General features: G+C 31.8%; 1 protein-coding gene across 1 annotated transcript in view; it reads left to right on the top strand.

Moving 5' to 3' along the window:
• Nucleotides 1–19,922, top strand: part of GPCPD1 (glycerophosphocholine phosphodiesterase 1) — an 88,533-nt gene that overhangs the window by 32,024 nt on the left and 36,587 nt on the right. Inside the window, exons 5-12 of the mRNA XM_036750260.1 lie at nucleotides 507–582; nucleotides 2,721–2,762; nucleotides 6,015–6,138; nucleotides 10,375–10,603; nucleotides 12,316–12,478; nucleotides 13,799–13,931; nucleotides 16,587–16,641; nucleotides 19,624–19,716. Coding sequence (XP_036606155.1) covers nucleotides 507–582; nucleotides 2,721–2,762; nucleotides 6,015–6,138; nucleotides 10,375–10,603; nucleotides 12,316–12,478; nucleotides 13,799–13,931; nucleotides 16,587–16,641; nucleotides 19,624–19,716 — 915 coding nt within the window. The remainder of the gene's footprint in view (nucleotides 1–506; nucleotides 583–2,720; nucleotides 2,763–6,014; nucleotides 6,139–10,374; nucleotides 10,604–12,315; nucleotides 12,479–13,798; nucleotides 13,932–16,586; nucleotides 16,642–19,623; nucleotides 19,717–19,922) is intronic.

Here is a 19,922-nt window from a genome sequence, read left to right as displayed (position 1 = left end):
ACTTATTTCTGTACATGAAGTAAATATGGTGATTTTTCCTCCAAAATACTTCTTTAGTTAATGGATAGAGTAGAAAATACAGATGTTATAGAAGGTAGCGCTTCAAAGTCAGTAGCTGGAATGCAAAGTATATTTAATGTTCATCCGATATGTTCATAGCGTGTATTTTTAATCAACATGAATTTTCTGGGGAAAACATTCATGTTTACTATGTTTAACGTAGTGCAAGTCCCATATTTAAGATCCAGAAGTTAAAAGACAATTTAATGTGTCACTTAGTTAATTTCTCTCCTCTTACTGCTTCTACCTTCACTTCCTTTTAGCAGCCAGTTTACTGTTACCTAGTGGATTTCTATTTGTTAGCTTACAGCATTGCTAGAGTAAGAAAGACGAATCTCTTGGTTTCATATTTAGTTTAAAACTTTTCCCCACAAACATCTAGTGAAGTCATGGGTAGAAAACAAGATATGAGAAATTATTGCAGACATTTAACTTTTAAATTGCAGACTATCGGTGGTCCATGGCAAGTCATAGTTCACAAGTGGGAGACTCATCTACAACCACGATCAATAACCCCTTTAGGTATGGGCATTAACTGCATCTGTTTGAGGCATATGCATAAAGTTACTAATATGCTGCACAATGGCTTAGTGAAATTTGACAAATTTTATTAGCAAGATGAGAACTTGATACGTTACCAGTTCCACAAATTTCACTTAGCACATCATGGTGCTTACTCTCAAAAATAAACAATTCTTAATTTGCCTCAACCTTTTAGTTAACACTGTGGAAAAATGCTTTCTTAGTTATATTCTCATATTTTTGGTGTATTTCATTTATCATAAAACATGTATTGAATATTCTCAATTGGAACCATAAAAGTTTTTTTTTTTCTGAACTAATTTCCTTGTTTTTGAGACTGAGCATCCATGGCTTTATCATGTTACTTTAATTAGTTCAGGCTTAAAAAAAATGAAATTTAAAGAAGAAAAAATATGATCTAAGCCATAAGATTTACCTTGGTAACTTTATTTTTTTAGTTATATATTCCAAAGGATAATAAAATTAACTAGTGGTGATTAATTTTTGATTGATAAATATTAAAATTCATCTTGTTTGAATAAATTGAAGCAACACTTCTTGGATACATATTTCCCCAATTTAAAATACTTAAAAGAAGCACCTTTGCTGAATGTGTTAGACTTTGAAATATTTATCTTTTAGTGTCATTAAGTTCTCTTGAAACTTAAGACATTTTATTCTCAAATAAACATTTACACTTTTTTTTATACTGACTTCATATAACACATTGAAGTTTATCTTACATATCTTAAATTACTATCTCTCTTGTAGTTGCTTGATTGCTAGGGAAGTTATATCTTTTTAGTTTGTGGACATTAGAATTTATAGGTAATAAATGGCTTACTACTTCAGTTTTGGAAGCAGTGAATATTTCTGCTTGACAGTAGAGATGAGATTTCTATTATTTTTGGTCTGTCACCTTCCATCCTCTTTATTGGATTTTCTTATTTTCTGAATGTTAATACCTTGGGAAATAATTTAGAGAAGATAAATAGATATACCTATGTAACTATAGTAATCCTATATTGAGGGTGGAAAACATTAACATTGCACATTAAATAAAAATGTAAGCAAGAGTTCAAGTACTGACATTATATGTTTCAAAACAGTTATATGGTAAATGGAAATTAATTTTAGTCATGTTTAAAGAGATTTAACTTTTAAATTCTGGTAAACTACAGTTAAATTTGAGAGCCATGTGAAATATTCTAGAGAATCTTTCTGGAGAAAGCACAATATTTTATTTTTAATTCTGTATTTTCCAAACGTAGCATACACATTTTTACAGAGGGAAAAGAAAATCTGCATTTGGGGCTAGAGACTAAGCACTGAAAAGAACTAGTTGATGGTATCACAGTATAATAGGAAATTACTCTTTTTACTTGGAGGTTGGAAGTTCGCAATCTTTCTTACCTAATCACTATTTTTGTCAGGAAAGGGTTTTTTCTAGGACAAATTTTGGGTTTCTTATTAAATGCAATTTTTCTCACAGTTCAGTTGCATGTATAGTATAGGTAAGTTTGTATTATTTTTAAGATTTTTTTTTAAACTGATTGGATGTAGAGGATAGTTAGAATTTCACTGGAAAATGGAATTTTATATAGGATCGATATCATAAATAAGAATAAGCATTTTAATTATGCCAAATCTTTCATCTAGAAAAATCCATAGAGTTTATTTCCTCCTTTACCAAATTAAAAAAAAATCAAGAATTGCCTTGGTTGCATATATTGGTGTTTAAAATCCAATCAAAGAGAGGCAATGTAGTACAAAAAGCACTCTATTCAGCCTACTTTTCATTATCTCTAAAAGGAGGAAGTGTTGGATTCAATGACCTAGGTTCCTTTTAGTTTTAAATTTCTGATCCTCTAATATTATGAGGGTCGAACTGTTTATTATTGTAGGAAACACTGCCATGCTTCCTTTTTCTGTTTTGGTAATTTCTTATGCCACCATGAAATTGTGGGATGGCTAATAATTTCAAGAGAGAAAGAATCATTTATTGAGGGCATCAATAAATATGCTTATTCGTTAGATAAGGTCATTAGAAATAAGATAGATCGTTATCATAGTTGTTCATTCTGTTTAAGTTATGACTTTTAATTATATTTCTCTACTTATTTTCCCTTTACTTTTAGAAAACGAAAGCACTGTTGATGATGGACAGTTTGGAATCCACAGTAAGTGAGACTTACTTAGATTTAGTATGTTCTTAAGTGTTAAGAAAAAGCTTAAGTTTCATTATAAATAAATGGTTTAGATGATACATTTGCTAAAAATATTACTATTTTTGGAAATATTGAATAAATCTAAGCAAAAAATGATTCCACTGTGGCATAGGAATGTCCATTATTTTGCATTACTAATTTTGCTTTTAAAAAAAGTTATGTAATCTTGGTATTTCTGTAACTTGTTGGTTTCAAGAAGTTAACCAGTAGGTAATTTATAAATTATTGCATTTTTCTCTGAACACATAGTATTTCATAACAATCCTATGATAACATTTATTAGTAATGTTTGAACATTTAGATGATTATATTTTGCAAATGTTAAGGTGAATTTTTATGTGCATGTACGCATACATACTCAACATATTTGTTATGGTGAAAGTTATGATAATGGGGAATAATGAGTAATTGAATTTTTCCCTTAAATTGGCAGATAAGGAAATGGTGCTTTTTTATTATAGATACTGTTGCATATTTTGCTAAGATATCTTATTCTATTTCCCATCTTAGTTGCATTATACTGAAATACTTGACTTTTTAAAATTAAAGATTTTCTAGTGCCTGAGGTTTGTTATGCTGAATATCAGTTTATGATACCATACTGTTAAGCTAGATCCTATAGGACATTGCGTTGTATGAATACAGACTTTAGGCCATCACCTAGAAGTAATATTTTTTTTTAATTCTCATTTTAGCGTGATCTTGTTTTTAGTACCCAGGACAATATCTGATGGAAGATTTAAGTTAATTGAGGTTTTACTTTAGGGGTGTGTGTGTGTGTATTTATATGCATATACATGTAGAATATATAGCATTTGATTGGTGAACAATTCGAAGAAATAAAAATTTAGTTACCTCCTATGTTGAAAAGAAATTGTTTTACATCAAAATTTTGGTCTGAAATATTTGAATTGTTTAAATTTTTGTGTTATAGCTTAGCCTCCTTTGAGTTATGTACAATTGAAGTATTATACATAACATATAATTTGGAAGGTTTTTTGGTGGAGAGGTTTAAGTGATTATATGATTTTTCTAATTGCACTAAATGTAATATATGACATCACATTTTTATTGTAATATCATATTCTAGTTTGAAGTGCCAGTTTGTTTTCCAGAGCCAAACATAACTTTGAATTACCTCTTTTGAGTAATTGATATATCTCCTCTGGTTCCACTTCTGAAACAAAGTTAAAAAGAATTAATTTTCATTTTAAATTAGCAGATGAATTAGCAGATGACATCTAATTGTTTTTATAAACCACGAGAAGGAAGAAACAAAACAAAAAAGGAGAAAGCAAATAGTTTGCTTCAATCTGCATTCAGACTCCATAATTCTTTCTCTGGATGTGGATAGCTTTTTCCATTACAAGTATTTTGGAGCAAGCAGTCTCTCAAGAATCTTTGAAAAGAAAACTTTCTTGAACTTCAGACATTAGTGAAAAATTTTAGTTCTAAAGCACTTGACATTTTTATCAAAAGAACTTGCTGAATTTATTTTTTTTTACTCTAATATGCTATTAGATATTAAATTTATGAGGATAAACAACTCTCAAACAATGCTTTCTTATTTTAGTCCTGCCATATGATCATATTAATATTTGAAGCAATGTGAAATTATGCAATTCAATAATAATTTACATTTTGTTATTTGTAATACTTTATCTTTGAAATGAATGGTCTGAAATAGAAGGGAGGGCATAGAGGGGGAGGAGGCAATCAAAAACAAACACTTTTGAAAAGGGACAGGGTCAAGGGAGAAAATTGAATAAAGGAGGATAGGTTAGGAAGGAGCAAAATATAGTTAGTCTTTCACAACATGAATATTGTGGAAGGGTTTTACATAATGATACGCATGTGGCCTATGTTGAATTGTTTGCCTTCTTAGGGAGGGTGAGTGGGGAGGGAAGAGGGGAGAGAATTTGGAACTCAAAGTTTTAAAAACAGATGTTCAAAAAAAAGTTTTTGCATGCAACTAGGAAATAAGATACACAGGAAATGGGGCATAGAAACTTATCTTGCCCTGCAAGAAAGTAAGGGAAAAGGGGATGGGAGGGGAGTGGGGTAACAGAAGGGAGGGCTTACTGGGGAACAGGGCAATCAGAATATATGCCATCTTGGAGTGGGGGGGAGTAGAAATGGGGAGAAAATTTGTAATTCGAACTTATGCAAATCAGTACTGAAAACTAAATATATATTAAATAAATTAAATAAATAAATTTATAAAGAAAAAAAACCCAACAATGTCAACAGAAGGGATTTTAATCCCAGCATCTTAAATAAAATGCATAACTGGAGAGGTATCATTAAAAAAAAAAGAAATGAATGGTCTGAAAAGTGTGAGAAGGAGGTATTTTGTGGAAGAATTGCCAGACCTACCTACCACCATCTTGGAACACAGAGTCTTTCTTAAGTCTGTCAAGTTTTAATCTGTTTAAGTTGTTAGATAACATATTATGGGTACGGAAGACTGAATTGGAAGTCAGGATAGTCAGGTAGTTTTGAATGCCATTAAATAACCATATAACATTCCTTGTGGAAGTCATTTGTACTTGGCAGAACCTTAGTCAGTTCACCTGTAACTCATTGGATTGTATTAGAGAATCTTTGGTTAAAAGGATCTAGGGATTCAGTTAAATGAATATATTAATGCAGCTATACCATTTCTTCCCTTTTGTTGAATACAGTGTTAAAGTTGAATTAGTGACAGGTTCTAGATTACTCTTTCAAAACCAGATGACATCCAATTGCTTTTGTTTTAAATTTAAATTTTTTTACTCATTTGAAATGGCTAAAATCATTCAACTACAGAATGAGACAAATTAGCCCACCCTTTTGCATCTTACGCTTTATGACAGCACCCTTAATATAAAATAGTAATAAGCTATAAAAATGTGAGTATTCTCGCTTTTTTGGGATGAATCCATTACATGCTTATGTAATCCATTGTAATTACATGTAATCCATGTAATCCATTACATGCTTACCCAGTCTCAGTTATTTTTAGTTTGTTGTGTATAGTTAATTTACTAGCAGGTTTACATGTTTACTGATGTCTTTTTTTTGGGGTGAAGTGCCATTCTTAAAGCAGCATCCTATATTTTAATTTGATACTTATGGCAACTTTGAGTGCTTGTTGCCTATCTTAGGTTGTTGTTGTTGTTTTAATGTAACAATTACTACTCTCCATAATATTTATTTTGCTAGATGGTGTTGAAAATCTGGATACTGGATGGCTGACGTGTCAGACTGAAATACGATTACGTCTCCATTATTCTTCAAGACCACCTGTCTCGATATCCAAGAAAAAATTTAAAAAATCTAGGTTTAGGTATGACCATATCTTGTCATAAGATATTAAAATTTGTGGTTACGTTAGAGTGTGTTAACATTTTATCCCTCATTTTTTAGTGTTCAGACCAGAATGGTTTTTGTTGTTTGTAGTTGTTAAACCAAGAATAGCACTTGTAAATAATATCTTGTATTTATTTGTATTATCAAGTAACTTCCTAATCCCTTTAATATCAAAGAGGATAACTGGATAACTTGTTGTTTGGTCTTCCTTTTACTCACACATTGTTGCCATCATATCATACTTAAATGATTCTCTGAACTAGAAATTGTGGGAACTCTACATATTGTGAGTGCTTATATGTGGAATATACATGTTGAGTCTCTAATCTTTATCTTCACCTCCTTTAAGAGACCAGCTTAAATAAATGATGTGTGTTGTCATAATTTATATAACAAAATCAGTAGGAAAAATTAGTATTAGGATAATAATCCTTCACTGTATGTTCTGAATTCCTTTGTAGGATGGTTTTTCTCATTGTAAGATTAGAATAAAAGGTTGCAGTTAATATCAGTATTAAGCTATTTGGTAGCATTTTGTAATTCTGATTAATGACTTTGAGAAATAGAACTGAAACTCTGCATGTCTAACCAAGTAAGAAGTGAATTTGTGCTTTTAGAGAATTAAGGTGTATGTTGTGAATGCCCAATGCTCAGGTATTCTTTCCTGAGAAATAATGACCCTAATACATTTTAAATTCTGTACAACTTAGAGTTTTACTGAAGATCATATGACAATAGAGTGCTGAAAAAAATAACTTTAAGGAACCTTGATTATTATAATGCTATTCTTTCTTGACTATCAGCTACTTTCAAAAGAATGTCCTATGTTGACATAAATTTTGAATGGCTGGCATGTCAGATTGAAATAAGATTACATCTACATTATGCTGCAATATTGGTAATCTTTTACCTAATTTTTAAGAATAATTTATGGACAGGCATTGCTATTTACATTTTTATTATTTAGTTATTCCACTGCTCTATAAAACTCCACTGCTAAGTGGATTATGAAAAGAGAGTAAAGGGAAACATGAGTTTCTTTTAGTCACTAAAGTGTATAAAGATCAAAATTAATGTGGTTGCTTTAAAAATAGATTATTATAACCACTTCGTTATCTTACCCTTTTGTTGGGATACAAAATGATAATTGGTTTATGATAAAGACTATGAAGAGTATACTTGTAAAATTTCTATCACAAAAATATACCCATGATGTTGTAGTTATGGTGTGTCAAAATAGTTTGCATATTATATTTCTCTTTCCAAATCTTGGTAGACTTTTAAAAGTATTGTAATAAAATGGTTAAAAAGTTGCCCCAAAGGGAAGCAGCATGGTATTATGAGAAGACAATTGGAATAGAGCCAAGAGACTTAGGTTCTAGTCATAGTCATGGCACTAACTGTTAAGGTAAGTTTCTTGAGTTTTATAAGCCTCATTTTCCTCATCTGTAAAATGAGTTTCTGATCAGATAATCTCAAAAAATCCTTTTCAGCTATAAAATGCTTAACGATGTATGAATGAATTTTTGAAGATCAGTTTTGTCTATTCATTTTATGGCACAAAGTAAATAAGTTATCTGCTTCTAAAGTAGTGACTTACTAGTGAGGTTCCAAGTTAGGACAGAAAATAAGGGAAGATCTTGGTTGCTTAGTTACCCCTTAACTTAGAATTTTTTCCTACACTGAAATGTACAAAGTATACATTAATTAGCATCTAAGATAGTACAAGTGTTTCTGTTCTCATTTTATAGGCCAATCCATTGTCTCATGCTGTCTTGGAGGTAACTTCTGAGTTCTTCAAGGCTACACCAGTGGTGACATGTTCTACCAAACTAGAATAGCTTAGAGTTCATGACTGGTCACAGACACTATTGTCATCCAAGGGCCAGGTTAGGTAAATTTGGAGAGGCCAAAAGATGAATTACCAGATGATTTTTTTTTGTCTTGGCAACTTATGAATATTATCTATTAAAGGAAAGACAATCTGTGATCTGCTTTAGTGGCGGCTGTACATCATTAAAGTCATAGGTCTTTTGATTCATTTTAGGGCAGGGATATATACTTCACTATTAAAATCAGTAATATAGCCAGGACTCGAATACATTGAGGTATAAATCTGGCCTAAAATGAATTAGAAAATTTTCTTGTTATTCTAGTTATTTACCCATGCATTAATGACATTCTCTGGAAAAGATTAGTTTACATAGGAGCATGAAGAGTTAGGAAATTTGATTTTTACATATCCATTTTCTTTATTGGTCTGATTATGGGATTATACTTATAATGAGATCTCTTTAGAAAGAAGAAGATTGGTATATACTGGAAAATATTGCATAAGTGAATATTTAAGGTAAAAATGTTTGCTTGTATTTCATTTCAGGTCAATAAATCGATTGATTTATTGTACTAAGTACCTCCAATGTGCTGGTTACTATGCTAGCTACTTGGGACATCCAAATTCAATGAATCAAAACGGTCTGCACTTCCAACACCTATTACAGTTTTCGTCATAATTGCATTCTAGCACTTCATTATTTTCTTTTACTGAGCATAGTCGTATACTGACCCTTAAGTTTTATACAAGCCAGATTTGGGGACAAAATAGGGTTTCCAGACAGTATGATACATTCAGTGAGTTATGGACTTTAAAGTTTTAGGAAACAACTTAATTTTGAATAAAAAATTCTAGACCCCAAAGTCCTTATTTTGGGAGGAAATTTCCATTTATGGTAGAGTATCACAGTATTTGGTCACAAATAAACAAATAGAGTCTATATTAGGCTACTTTTCTATAAATATAGTAATATACTTTTTTAAAAAAAACATTCTTTTTAAACTTGTTTATTCCCCCACAAGAGTTATGGCTTTTTTTTTGTTGTTTTTAAGATAACTTTGTGAAATAGTCTTTTTATCTCTTACTTTATACCTGTTGCATATTTGAATCATCGTCCATTTAAGGGGCTTCTTTTGTCATAGAACAATTTCCACACATCCTAGCGCCCTAGGAGCTACAGCAAGTGTCACCATTTTCTCAATCGTTTATAAGCATTCAATTTCTGAGTAATTTGATTTTGTATATGAGGTGAAGATAAAAATGCCACATTACTTTCAGTCAGGAATTTGAGTGATAGCCATAGTATCATACTTCAGAGGCTCCTCCAAAGCTTGTTAGCTCTAGAGGTAGATGTTAACATTTATTAAAATTGAGTGGGTGATATAGTTATAATTCTGTTGTTACTTTTTTTTAAAATTTTTTTTGTTACTTTTCTTTATGTGGGATATTTTCGTGTTACCAATTCAGTTACAATGAATCAATTCATTGAAATTACTTTGCTTGTAAGCCATTGATTCTTAAATGATTGATTATTGTTGTATAACTAGTTGAAACTTAGTAAATTATACTCTGATTTTAAATATAAATTGTGTATCTAATGAAAATTCAAAAACAAGAATTCATAATTGACTTCTTTTGTGTTGTCACAAACTATTATATAGAAAATTGATATAGAGAACAGTATATTAGAAGGCAGATTTTATCATGTAACTAGCCTTTTGTGTCAATAAACCCACAAATTATGTATGCTTGATTCTGTTTTTATTTTATACAGATTCAAGATTTTTTTTCCAATTATATCATTTTTGAGTTAACTAAATCCAAAAAGTGTCCATCACAAAAGTAAAATCATTGAATATTAGTCCTTCAAACCCATGTCATTTGTTAAAAATTTTTGATATTTTAGTCACTTGATTCCATGTCATCTTTTGAAATACTTGATACCCACACATACATACAGTCAAATGTATGAAACTCTCATGATGAAGTGATATCTTGACATGTTAACTAGAGTTTAGGGACCTTGAATGTGTGACAGCAGAGTCAGAGTTAGCGTTACTGTAACTTAACTGATTTAGAAAAAAAATAGCAGAACAAAACTGTCATTTAAATATTGTTGTTCACATGTATATGTAGGAAAACAAGCCAATGTGCTGTAAAACTATAGTTTGTGCCTCAGACTTATTTGAGATATTCCTTCACGTAAGAAAAGTAATTCCTCTTTATCTTAAAAGATATAGGTTAATGTAATATGCTGCCATTTTGAGATCAGATATTCTAGTACTTTAAATTTTAAACTCTTTATGTATAGAATTTTGTATAGGGTTTTCTCTTACGCTAAATTTGAATTTTTTTTTTTTACTTTTCCATGGTTTATAGGGTAAAGGTGACATTAGAAGGCCCAGAAGATGATGAAGACTGCTTATCTCCCACTATCCATCATAAACTGGCAAAAAATTTAGAGATATCCTTAGTGAGTGATAATGAGTTCAAATGTCGTCATTCTCAACCAGAATGTGGTTATGGATTGCAACCTGATCGATGGACAGAATATCACATACAAACAATGAAACCAGATAATTTGGAATTAATCTTTGACTTTTTCGAAGTGAGTAATTTTAAGTAATTTTAAGTTCATTAGTGAGTTCATTAGTTCTGATAGTGTTATTTGTAGGTATATGAATTTTCAGAATGTGTTTTTTTAATAAATTCTTAACTTTATACAGCTGAAAAGGTTAAAATCATGTAAATTAGTCCTGAGAAACAAAGTATTATGTATTACATTTAACTATATTATATTTTCTACAAATACATATGACTATTTTTTTCATAGAATGTAAGCTTCTTGAGAGCAGGTATTGTTTTATTCTTTGTATTTATATCCCTTACCACAGCACATAGTAGACACTTAGTAAATGCCTGTTGATGATTAATTTTTGAGTTGAATTGAAGTGAATTAAAATGGTCCCAGCCTTTGACAGATGGATATCTACCTTTTAGGAAAAATTTTATATCAACAAAATCCAAATGTGGTTTGTATATATTTCATACATTATATATGTGGATTACAAATTTTCTAACAATAAATGCATTAAACACACAGGTTATAGACTATACTGACTATATTGTATAGTCAGTATACAGGCTGTCCCTAAAGTCTGGACACATAGGAAAAATGCATGTTTTGAAATATTAACAGGCCTTAGCTCCCTTGACTTTTTTTTTTCTGGGGTATGCTAAAGGAGATGGTATACTAAGTGAAAATCACAGATGGAACACACTTGATTGAACGCATAAAGAGTGAATGTGCTAAAATTGACGCCAGTGTGGAGTTATTGCATCGAGTTCATGTGAATCTTGCAAAAGTGCATCAACCTTTGATTCACAACGATGGAAATCATATTGAAGATGTTATTTGTTAATATTCCAATTAAAATGTTGTTGAAAATTTCATTTCATTTCTTGAAAATCCTATGTGTCCAGACTTTAGGAACACCCTGTACTAACTATGATGTATAACCAGTGTACTGACTATAATGTATAATCATTATACTGACTATGCGTTACATTAGGAGAAGGATTTTGGTGATGAAGGCCTAGTTCTCAAAGCAAATATTTGCAATAAAAAGTTAGGGAAGTCAAACAGATTAGTTTCAAGAGATAGAAAACACAAGAGTTAGGTGTTCTGTGACTCAGAAATGAAATGAAAGTTACCTCAACTGATAGGAGAATAATCTTACCCTAGTAGTTCACTGTTAGCAGTCTCTGAGGTGTAGGGAACCAAGGTACATGTTGGAGTGCTGGTTTTTACCTATATGCACGGAGTTGTTGGGCCTCTCAGTTGTTATTTAATATATACCTTGCCTATTATCTTCCTCGGTCCTTCTCTGCCTGCCAATAAGGAGTTGTATCTCCCTTAGCATGTACAGTTACACTGTATCACATAGCTGTCTTTAGGGAGACTACACAAAACTACCTGGGCAGAGGGGTACTACAATCAGAAAATTTTTCAGTAAATTATTTTTGAATTTTAATAGGAGTTTATGGTTATCAGTTGAATATAACTTACAGAATTAGATGTTTGCAAGTACAGATTGCTAGAATCTGAGATAATTGTAAATCAGTTAAAAGTAAACTAGCCTGATTAGTTTTAATCTAAGCTTTTTTTAAAAAATAAATTCATCCGAATAATCAGTTTACGTTATGACTGTTTTCTTCCTCTTAAAATATTCAGGGGCTTGGGAATTGATATTGAATACTGTCAAATTATAAAAAGTTTATGTAAAAACTAATTACTTATTCTAATACTTAATTTTTCAGGAAGATCTAGGCGAAACAGTTGTTCAGGGAGATGTACTTCCAGGTCATGTTGGTACTGCATGTCTATTGTCTTCTACTATTGCTGAAAGTGGAAGAAGTGCAGGAATTCTCACACTTCCCATCATGAGCAGGAGTTCAAGAAAAACAATTGGCAAAGTTAGAGGTATATCTGATGGCAAATCAGAAGTTATGTGAAGTTTTGCAATATAAGCTAAAGTTACTATCCTAAATTATAATTTTAATTGGTTTTAAATTGCAGCATTAGAATGGAAGGAAGAAGGGAATAAGAATTATGTGTGCAGTATCAGTGTTTTTGGGGCATATCTCCTTAGTTCTTTATACTTAATTATGCAATTAATGGGAGCAGCATGGTGGATAATGTACTAAGCTTGGAATTGGGAAGACCTGAGTTCACGTATCCATTCTGGCACTTCTTTGTCATGTGATCTTGGGCAAGTCAGTTAACTTCTCTGTGCCTCAGTTTTCCTCATCTGTACAATGAAGCTACCTCACCTAATATGCTAGAAGACTTCTTCATGATGGCTAGTTGTGTACCATGTAAATGTTATTTGTCATTGATTATTTACATTAAGCCATGCCTAAAACATAGATACTTACCTTCACTAAAGATTTTTGTCACTAGTCTAGGAGATCCAGAACATATTCCAAGTTACAGAGAGGCTCCTTGTGGGTGATGAGATTCTCTAGAAGTTTTTGTTTGCTGGTCATATGAATCTTGAGAATGTTTCAGAACCTTCTGGAAAAGATCCATAACCATTTAAGAATTTGGCCTTATCTACATAGACAAGGAAAGACCAAGTGGCTGAAGAATTCTTATTGCACAGATGATTGACACACTCTTAAGACAACCTGTAGGGCTTGTTCATCAAAATGTATATGTGGAATATATAGTACAAATGGACAAATTAGGTCAAGAATTAAACAAGAGGGAAATGTCCTTTGCTTTTAGGAAATTGCGAGGTTCCTTTAATGAGCTCAGTTATACTAGGAAACAAGGTTTCATCTTTTTAGTAACAGTTTTACACCTCTGGTGTTATATATATGTGAGACGTAGAACCCCATAGTAGTCTCTCAGGAATTGAAGACAATGAGGAAGTGCATAATATTTGTGAGTAAGGTGCAATATATAAGCAATGAGAAATTGTTTTTTAAAAAAGTAAAAGATATCAGAAAAAATACTTAACAGAAAAAGAGTTGAGTTGGTCATGTGAGGAGGTGAATGATCATAAAAGAGCAGCCCTAGTTCTCAGCTATTATCCTCACAATGTAAGGAGAAAGTGAGGAAGTCTTCCAGTGGCTTGCATTTTTTATTGTTGGATAGGACATCAAAACTAATGAGGTCATAGTTTTATTTGCATATTCATTGATTTAATAAGACATTTTGTCACATAAATTAACTGAATAAGTTTTATGGCATGTTTTGAAAACAATAATTTTGCTTTTTCTCTTTTTTTTCTAAAAGTTGACTATATAATTATTAAGCCATTACGAGGATACAACTGTGATATGAAGTGTTCATTTTCAAAGTACTGGAATCCAAGAGCAGCTCTAGATGTTGGACATCGAGGTGCGGGAAACTCTACAACAACTACCACGTAAGTTTTGTTTAAATTTATAGTTATGAAGCAAAAAAGTAGCTTGGTATTTTATGCAGAATTGAATTTCTCTACATATATACCAAATTTCTGTATTTGATGTTTACCTTTGCATAATGGATACAGGTTTATTTTGGAAGGGGCAAGTAGATTTAAAAAACAAAGATTGTTCCTCAAAATGTAAAGTAGTTCTTTTATTACTGTGAGTGTCACTCTAAAGCATTTAAATATCCTTTTTTTATATTATTAGCTGCTAAGAATTTTTAATATTGCTTAAGCAAAAATTTTAGAAGTTACAGTCTCTCTCTTTTTGAATATTCTGTCAGCTCCTGAGTTGATAAAGGGGAGATAGAAACAAGACCCAGTAGTGTAGTAATGAACTGGATATGAGGACACAGGTGGAATTTTTTTCACTTTCATCTATAGGTATCTGGCATTTGGTTCTATGTGGCAGCATATGGATACTTGTCTTTGACTTGTGAATCAGGCTGATTTTATTGCATACAACAGGTCTAGAATCTTTTTATAGTACTTGTCTTCCTCTCCCAGTAATTTATTTTTTAGACTCCAGAGTATAGTGAAAAAGAATATTGGAGTATTTCTTAAGAAAGCCTGGGTTTTCATCCTGACTCTGCAACTAAAGAATTGTGTGATCTTAGAACAAATTTCGTTGAACCTCTTTTTGGCTCTCTTATCTCTAAAATTAAAGAGTTAGACCGATGAGGCCCTTTTTATCTCCAAAATCTTTTGCATATAGGAAATGGATGGAGGAGTATTGAACAGACACTAATTTGATGTAGATCTGGGGACTCTTACTCAGACACAGACAACTAGCACACACCTCTTATTTTTGTGAAGGTTTTTGCAAACTGTTCCAGGGTGGGGACATGTTCTGCCCTAGTTCCCTTAGCTCAGGAGAGAGACTACACGTATACACAGTCCCCCTCTGTCCCCACCCCACACATGTATGTGTGTGTATGTATATATATATGTGTTTGTATGTGTATTTATTATATGCGTGTATATCTATATATCTATAAATATATAGAATCATCTGTATAGAGATTATATTAGAACCTATGAGACCTAATCACTAAGTGAGATCTCTGTAATATAGAAGGAGACAAGAAGTGGGCCCAGGATAGAGTTTTGGGGGAACATGTCTATAATTAGTGGGTTTGACCTAGATGAAGGACCAGCGAAGAAGACTGAGGAGTTGTTAGATAAAAGCAGTAGGAGAACCAGAGAAAACTGTGTCACAAAAACTTGAGAGGAGAGAGTATCCAGGAAGGAAGGAATGGAATTTAAATCAATTGGCATCAAAGATTTAATGCCTTTAAAAAAAACACAGCCAGCTATCAAGAAGGTTGGAACCTGGAGCCAGAAGAAAACTACTAGCTTTGGACTTAGTAAGCCAGTCAGGGAATCATTCCTTCTTCCCATTCCTAAATTATCTTCCTACTTGTCCACCTTTTTTACTGTCTTTCCATCCTCACCTCCTTTTGCAAAAGTGTTTGAGAATGGTCATCCACATGCAAGTCTCACTCGTACTGTCAGTTCTCTGTGATTTTATGTTCTTTGCAACATTTTTTTTTTTTTTACTGTGAATAGAACATCAGACATGAACATTTCCATATACAAAGAAGGTCAGAAAAGAAGATTATTTGTTAAACTCTGAATCTTTACATAGTTTTTTTTAACATGTTACATTTAGTATAGTAGTCCCAAGATTGTCCTGCATGTCCATCACCTTCTGAACTGCCCTTTGCTTTCTTTTGCATGTTTTGATGTTCTTTTTTTTTGTATCATCACTGTTCTCCAGCCTTTCCTCTAGTAAAAAGCTCTTGCTTGTAACAAGCACAGTAAAACAAAAACAACTTTTTTATTGCTTGTATGAACTTATTCTCCATCCAAAGGATGAGAGGAATCCTTCTTTATCATTCTTCTGGAGTAGTGATTGGTCACTGCATTGATCAGAGTGTCTTAAGTTTTGCAAAATTATTTTCCTTTTCAGTGCCATGGTCATTGTATAAATCTGTTTCTGCTCATGTCACTGTATTATTTCATAAAAGTCTTTCTAAGTTTTTCTGAATCCATGCCCTTTTTTATTTCTTATGGTGCCTCCTTGGCTTCCCAGTCTCTTGCTGCAAAATGAAATGCTGCCTTTTTTTTTTTTTAAACAAATAGATCTTTTCATTTTATCTTTGATCTCCTTTATATATAGGCCTAGTGATGGCATTGTTTAGACAAAAGGTGTATGCTTCTTAATGACCTTTGGGGGTATAGTTTCAAATTGTTTTCCATGATGGCTATACCAATTCACAGATCTACCAACAACTGTCTTCCCACAGCTTCTACAATCATTATGGAACCCACCCTTATAATTTCCTGCTATAACAAGGGTTATATCTTGGCTAGGATATCTTCTCTGTATGAAGGATTATTTATCTCTTTGCAAAAGAAAAAAAGATTTGTCAAATTGGTCACATTTCTATTTTATGGTTGCTAAAATTAGCATCAGTTTGAATAAATACATCATTGCTAAAAATACTATTAAAATTTCTATATATGAAACCTCTTTTAAATTTTTACCTTTTAAAAAGTGTTTACTTTTTAAAAAAATAGTCTGCTGATGATTTGTCTCCTCTATTTCAGGCTTGCTAAAGTACAAGAAAATACAATTGCTTCTTTAAGAAGTGCAGCTAGTCATGTATGTAAAATTTTTTCCCCTTAAATAACTTGTAACTATTGGGATAGAGTAAATGATATATAAATTTTTCAGTAATCGTTGAGTCAAAAAGAAATCTGTAGGAATTGCTTTATGAGTCAGTTTATCTTGTAAATGTTTATCAGAATGTGTGCTTCTGAAAATTTTGGGCAAATTATCTCTCTTGAGTGTTTCTTCTTCTGTAAAATTACTATAATAATTCCATCATTGACCTGCAGGATTGTTTTGAACAAAGCCCCAAACTTTAGATATGCTTTGGAAATTGAGTAGTTATTGTTATTCATCAAGTGAGGAATATTTAGAATTGAACTTCTTTTTTCAACTGAAAGGATTGCCGGGTTTTTTTTGTTTTTGCTAATAACCAAATGAAGCATCTCTAGAATTCCATTGTTTTTAAATGGCCCCATTTTGTCAGGAGTGCCAAGAATGATTTGAAATCTTAGTTGTGCCTGAAGTTGTTTATCAGGTTTTACTGAGGTGTATATCTTTAAAACATGCTTTGCCACAATAATTTTAGTTGGAATTTATTCCTTGCTAAGGAATTCAGTAGTTATGTGTAAACGATTTTACATTTTTATTGTTCAGTCATTTCAGTTGTGCTAGACTCTTGGTGACCCCATTTGAGGTTTTCTTGGCAAAGATACAGGAGTGGTTTGACATTCTTTCTCAAGCTCATTTTATAGACGAGGAAGCTGAGACATAGAGGGTTAAGTGACTTCCTAGGCCTAGTTTGAACTCAGGAAGATGAGTCTTCCTGATTTTATCCTCTGCAGCATTTAGCATGTATTATCAACATTTTCTAATTTTATTGCTTTTTATAAATACAAGTTATAGTCTTGTGCATTTTACCCTTAAGTTAATGTTTTAGGTGTAAATAAGTTATCTTTGTAAAGTATTCATTATATTGATAAAATGATTTAAAAGAACACAAAATCGAAGTAAAACATCTTACTAAAGTTCACCTTAGTGCCAACCCTAGAAATATTTTTCTTTTTATTACCTCTTGATAAAAGCATCCCTTGGAGCTCTAAGACATTACCGAGGCAGCCTGATTTTTCCCAAAAGAAAAATAAAACCAATACCATCCATAATATTTTGAAATTAAGTAGAATCAAGCCAGTGTATTGTCTTGTTCCTGTAGAAAATGTTCTTTTACATATAATTTTATGAAATATAGTCTTTGAAGGAACTGGTAAATCTTTGATTGGAGATTATATAAAATTGGATCTTCCATTTTGGTTTTTTGTAATGTATTATGAAGAACTTTAATGCTAAGTTGAAGAATATTGGAAAAGCCCAAATATTTTGCACACATTTACCTGTCAGTATTATGGTTTTTCTTTATTGATGTTCTTAATGATTGTGTTATAGAATGCACCTACTTACTACCTATTAAAATATGTAAACTAGTCTGATAGAGATGAGAGATGAAACTTTTTCAAATATGAGTCAGCTTGTATTTTTGAATAAAAGGAGAAATGCTTTGAGGAAAATAATAAGTCTCTACCCTCACTTTTCACTTCGAGAGGTTAAAGCTTTACTTATAATGAAATCTTCCTAGTAAGATATCCTTACCCTTTTACCTGTGATTGGCATCAGCCTTTTCCATTAAAGAGAAAATAATTTTCATAAGTGAAAAGTTTTATTCTTCTAGTCATAATCATCATAATGGATAGCATCTATTATGTTTCTCCACCATTGATTAGAGGAATTCTTATAATGACTGAAGGAAGGGATGGGGGAGAATGACTTAGAAGAATATTACTGGCGACTTCTGCTGACAAGCACCCTAGCACTCTCTTCTTTTTGTCACTTAGGATATAGTTCCGTGTGCTGTTCTTACTTGAACTTAGACTAAGGCACCACATTTCTTTCTATGTCCTCTTTCCCTACCTCCAGTGCCACTTTATAGGCACTGAAATGTGATGATCTACACAAAATGGGTTGTGATCTGTACCTGTGAAGGGAGCATCCACATTGAAATCATGATTCTGTCAAAATGGCATTGCATTGGGAATTATTTTAAAACATTCTTGGACAGTTATGTTTTGATTCAGGAATACTCTTGATTAGTAGGAATGTGTTGACTGGCTGAATTTTGTTGTGTATTAGCATGTTTTAAGTTTATTACATTCTTTGTTAAATTAAGCAAGGTAATGTCTACAGGAGAGTAAGTATGATGCTTGGTAGATAAGATTAGACTTGAACAAAGTTTAACTTACTAGAATTACAAAAACAGAACTCAGAAAAAAATTTATCTGACCATAGAGCAAAACTTTTAGGAGATTTTCTCATTCATAGTGTCATTATTTGCTCCACTTAAATTTGTGTTTGCTTTAGTTTAGCATTAGTCTAAAATGCGACTGCATTTCCTTTAAACCATTAAAATAAGAGGCATTAATAATTTGCATGAGTTAAAACCATCAGTTTTACTAAGCAGAAACTAAATTCAGTATTATGTTTTTAATTTGATCATTAGCTTTCTTTTTGTGTGTGTGTAGTCTAGCCCTGTGGTTTCTTCAGTGTGGAGAAACTCTTTATGTAGAAACTCACTCCAATGATGTAAATTAGCAACCTGTCTAAAATTTATAGTCTTAGAGAGATTCATGGTGTGTGTCAAAGACAGTATGTGAAACCTGATCTTTGCTTCACTATTTCATATTATGCATCATTGATTACCTAGTTAGGAAAAACATTTGTGTTGTTATATGGCATGAAGTGTTTTTTTTTTTTTAAGGATTGTTATAGTTCTTAAGTTTTAATAATAATAGCAAGGTTGTTCATAGAGCTTTGTCAGTAATAGTAATTCTGGATGGTAGTTGCCTATGTCAAAATTATGCAACAAATTTGTAAATATTAACTAAATCATATGCTAATTTTTCATGTATCCTATTGCATAATTTTTAAGGTTTCTCAGAGCCCCATAATATTTGCCTTAATACTTAATCACTTCTTTTTTTTTAGGGTGCAGCTTATGTAGAATTTGATGTTCATCTTTCAAAGGATTTTGTACCTGTTGTATATCATGATCTCACTTGTTGCTTGACTATGAAAAAGGTATGCTAAGAATGTTTTATTAAAGTAATTAAGAATCAGTGAATCGTCCTTTCATAAAAGTTAGCTTTTCAGAAGAGTTTAGTGAATTTCCTAATGAAGTATTTTCTTCTCAAATGCCAGTTGTATAGTATTTTCCAGGTACTTAACTTAAATTCTTTTTCATTTTATTTTCTTCTTTGAACGTTTTATGTTGGAGGTAAGCATTG

Source organism: Trichosurus vulpecula, chromosome 3, assembly GCF_011100635.1.
Source record: "Trichosurus vulpecula isolate mTriVul1 chromosome 3, mTriVul1.pri, whole genome shotgun sequence".
Taxonomy (NCBI): domain Eukaryota; kingdom Metazoa; phylum Chordata; class Mammalia; order Diprotodontia; family Phalangeridae; genus Trichosurus; species Trichosurus vulpecula.
Note: the sequence above shows the minus strand (reverse complement) of the source record. Positions and strands in the feature narration are given on the sequence as shown.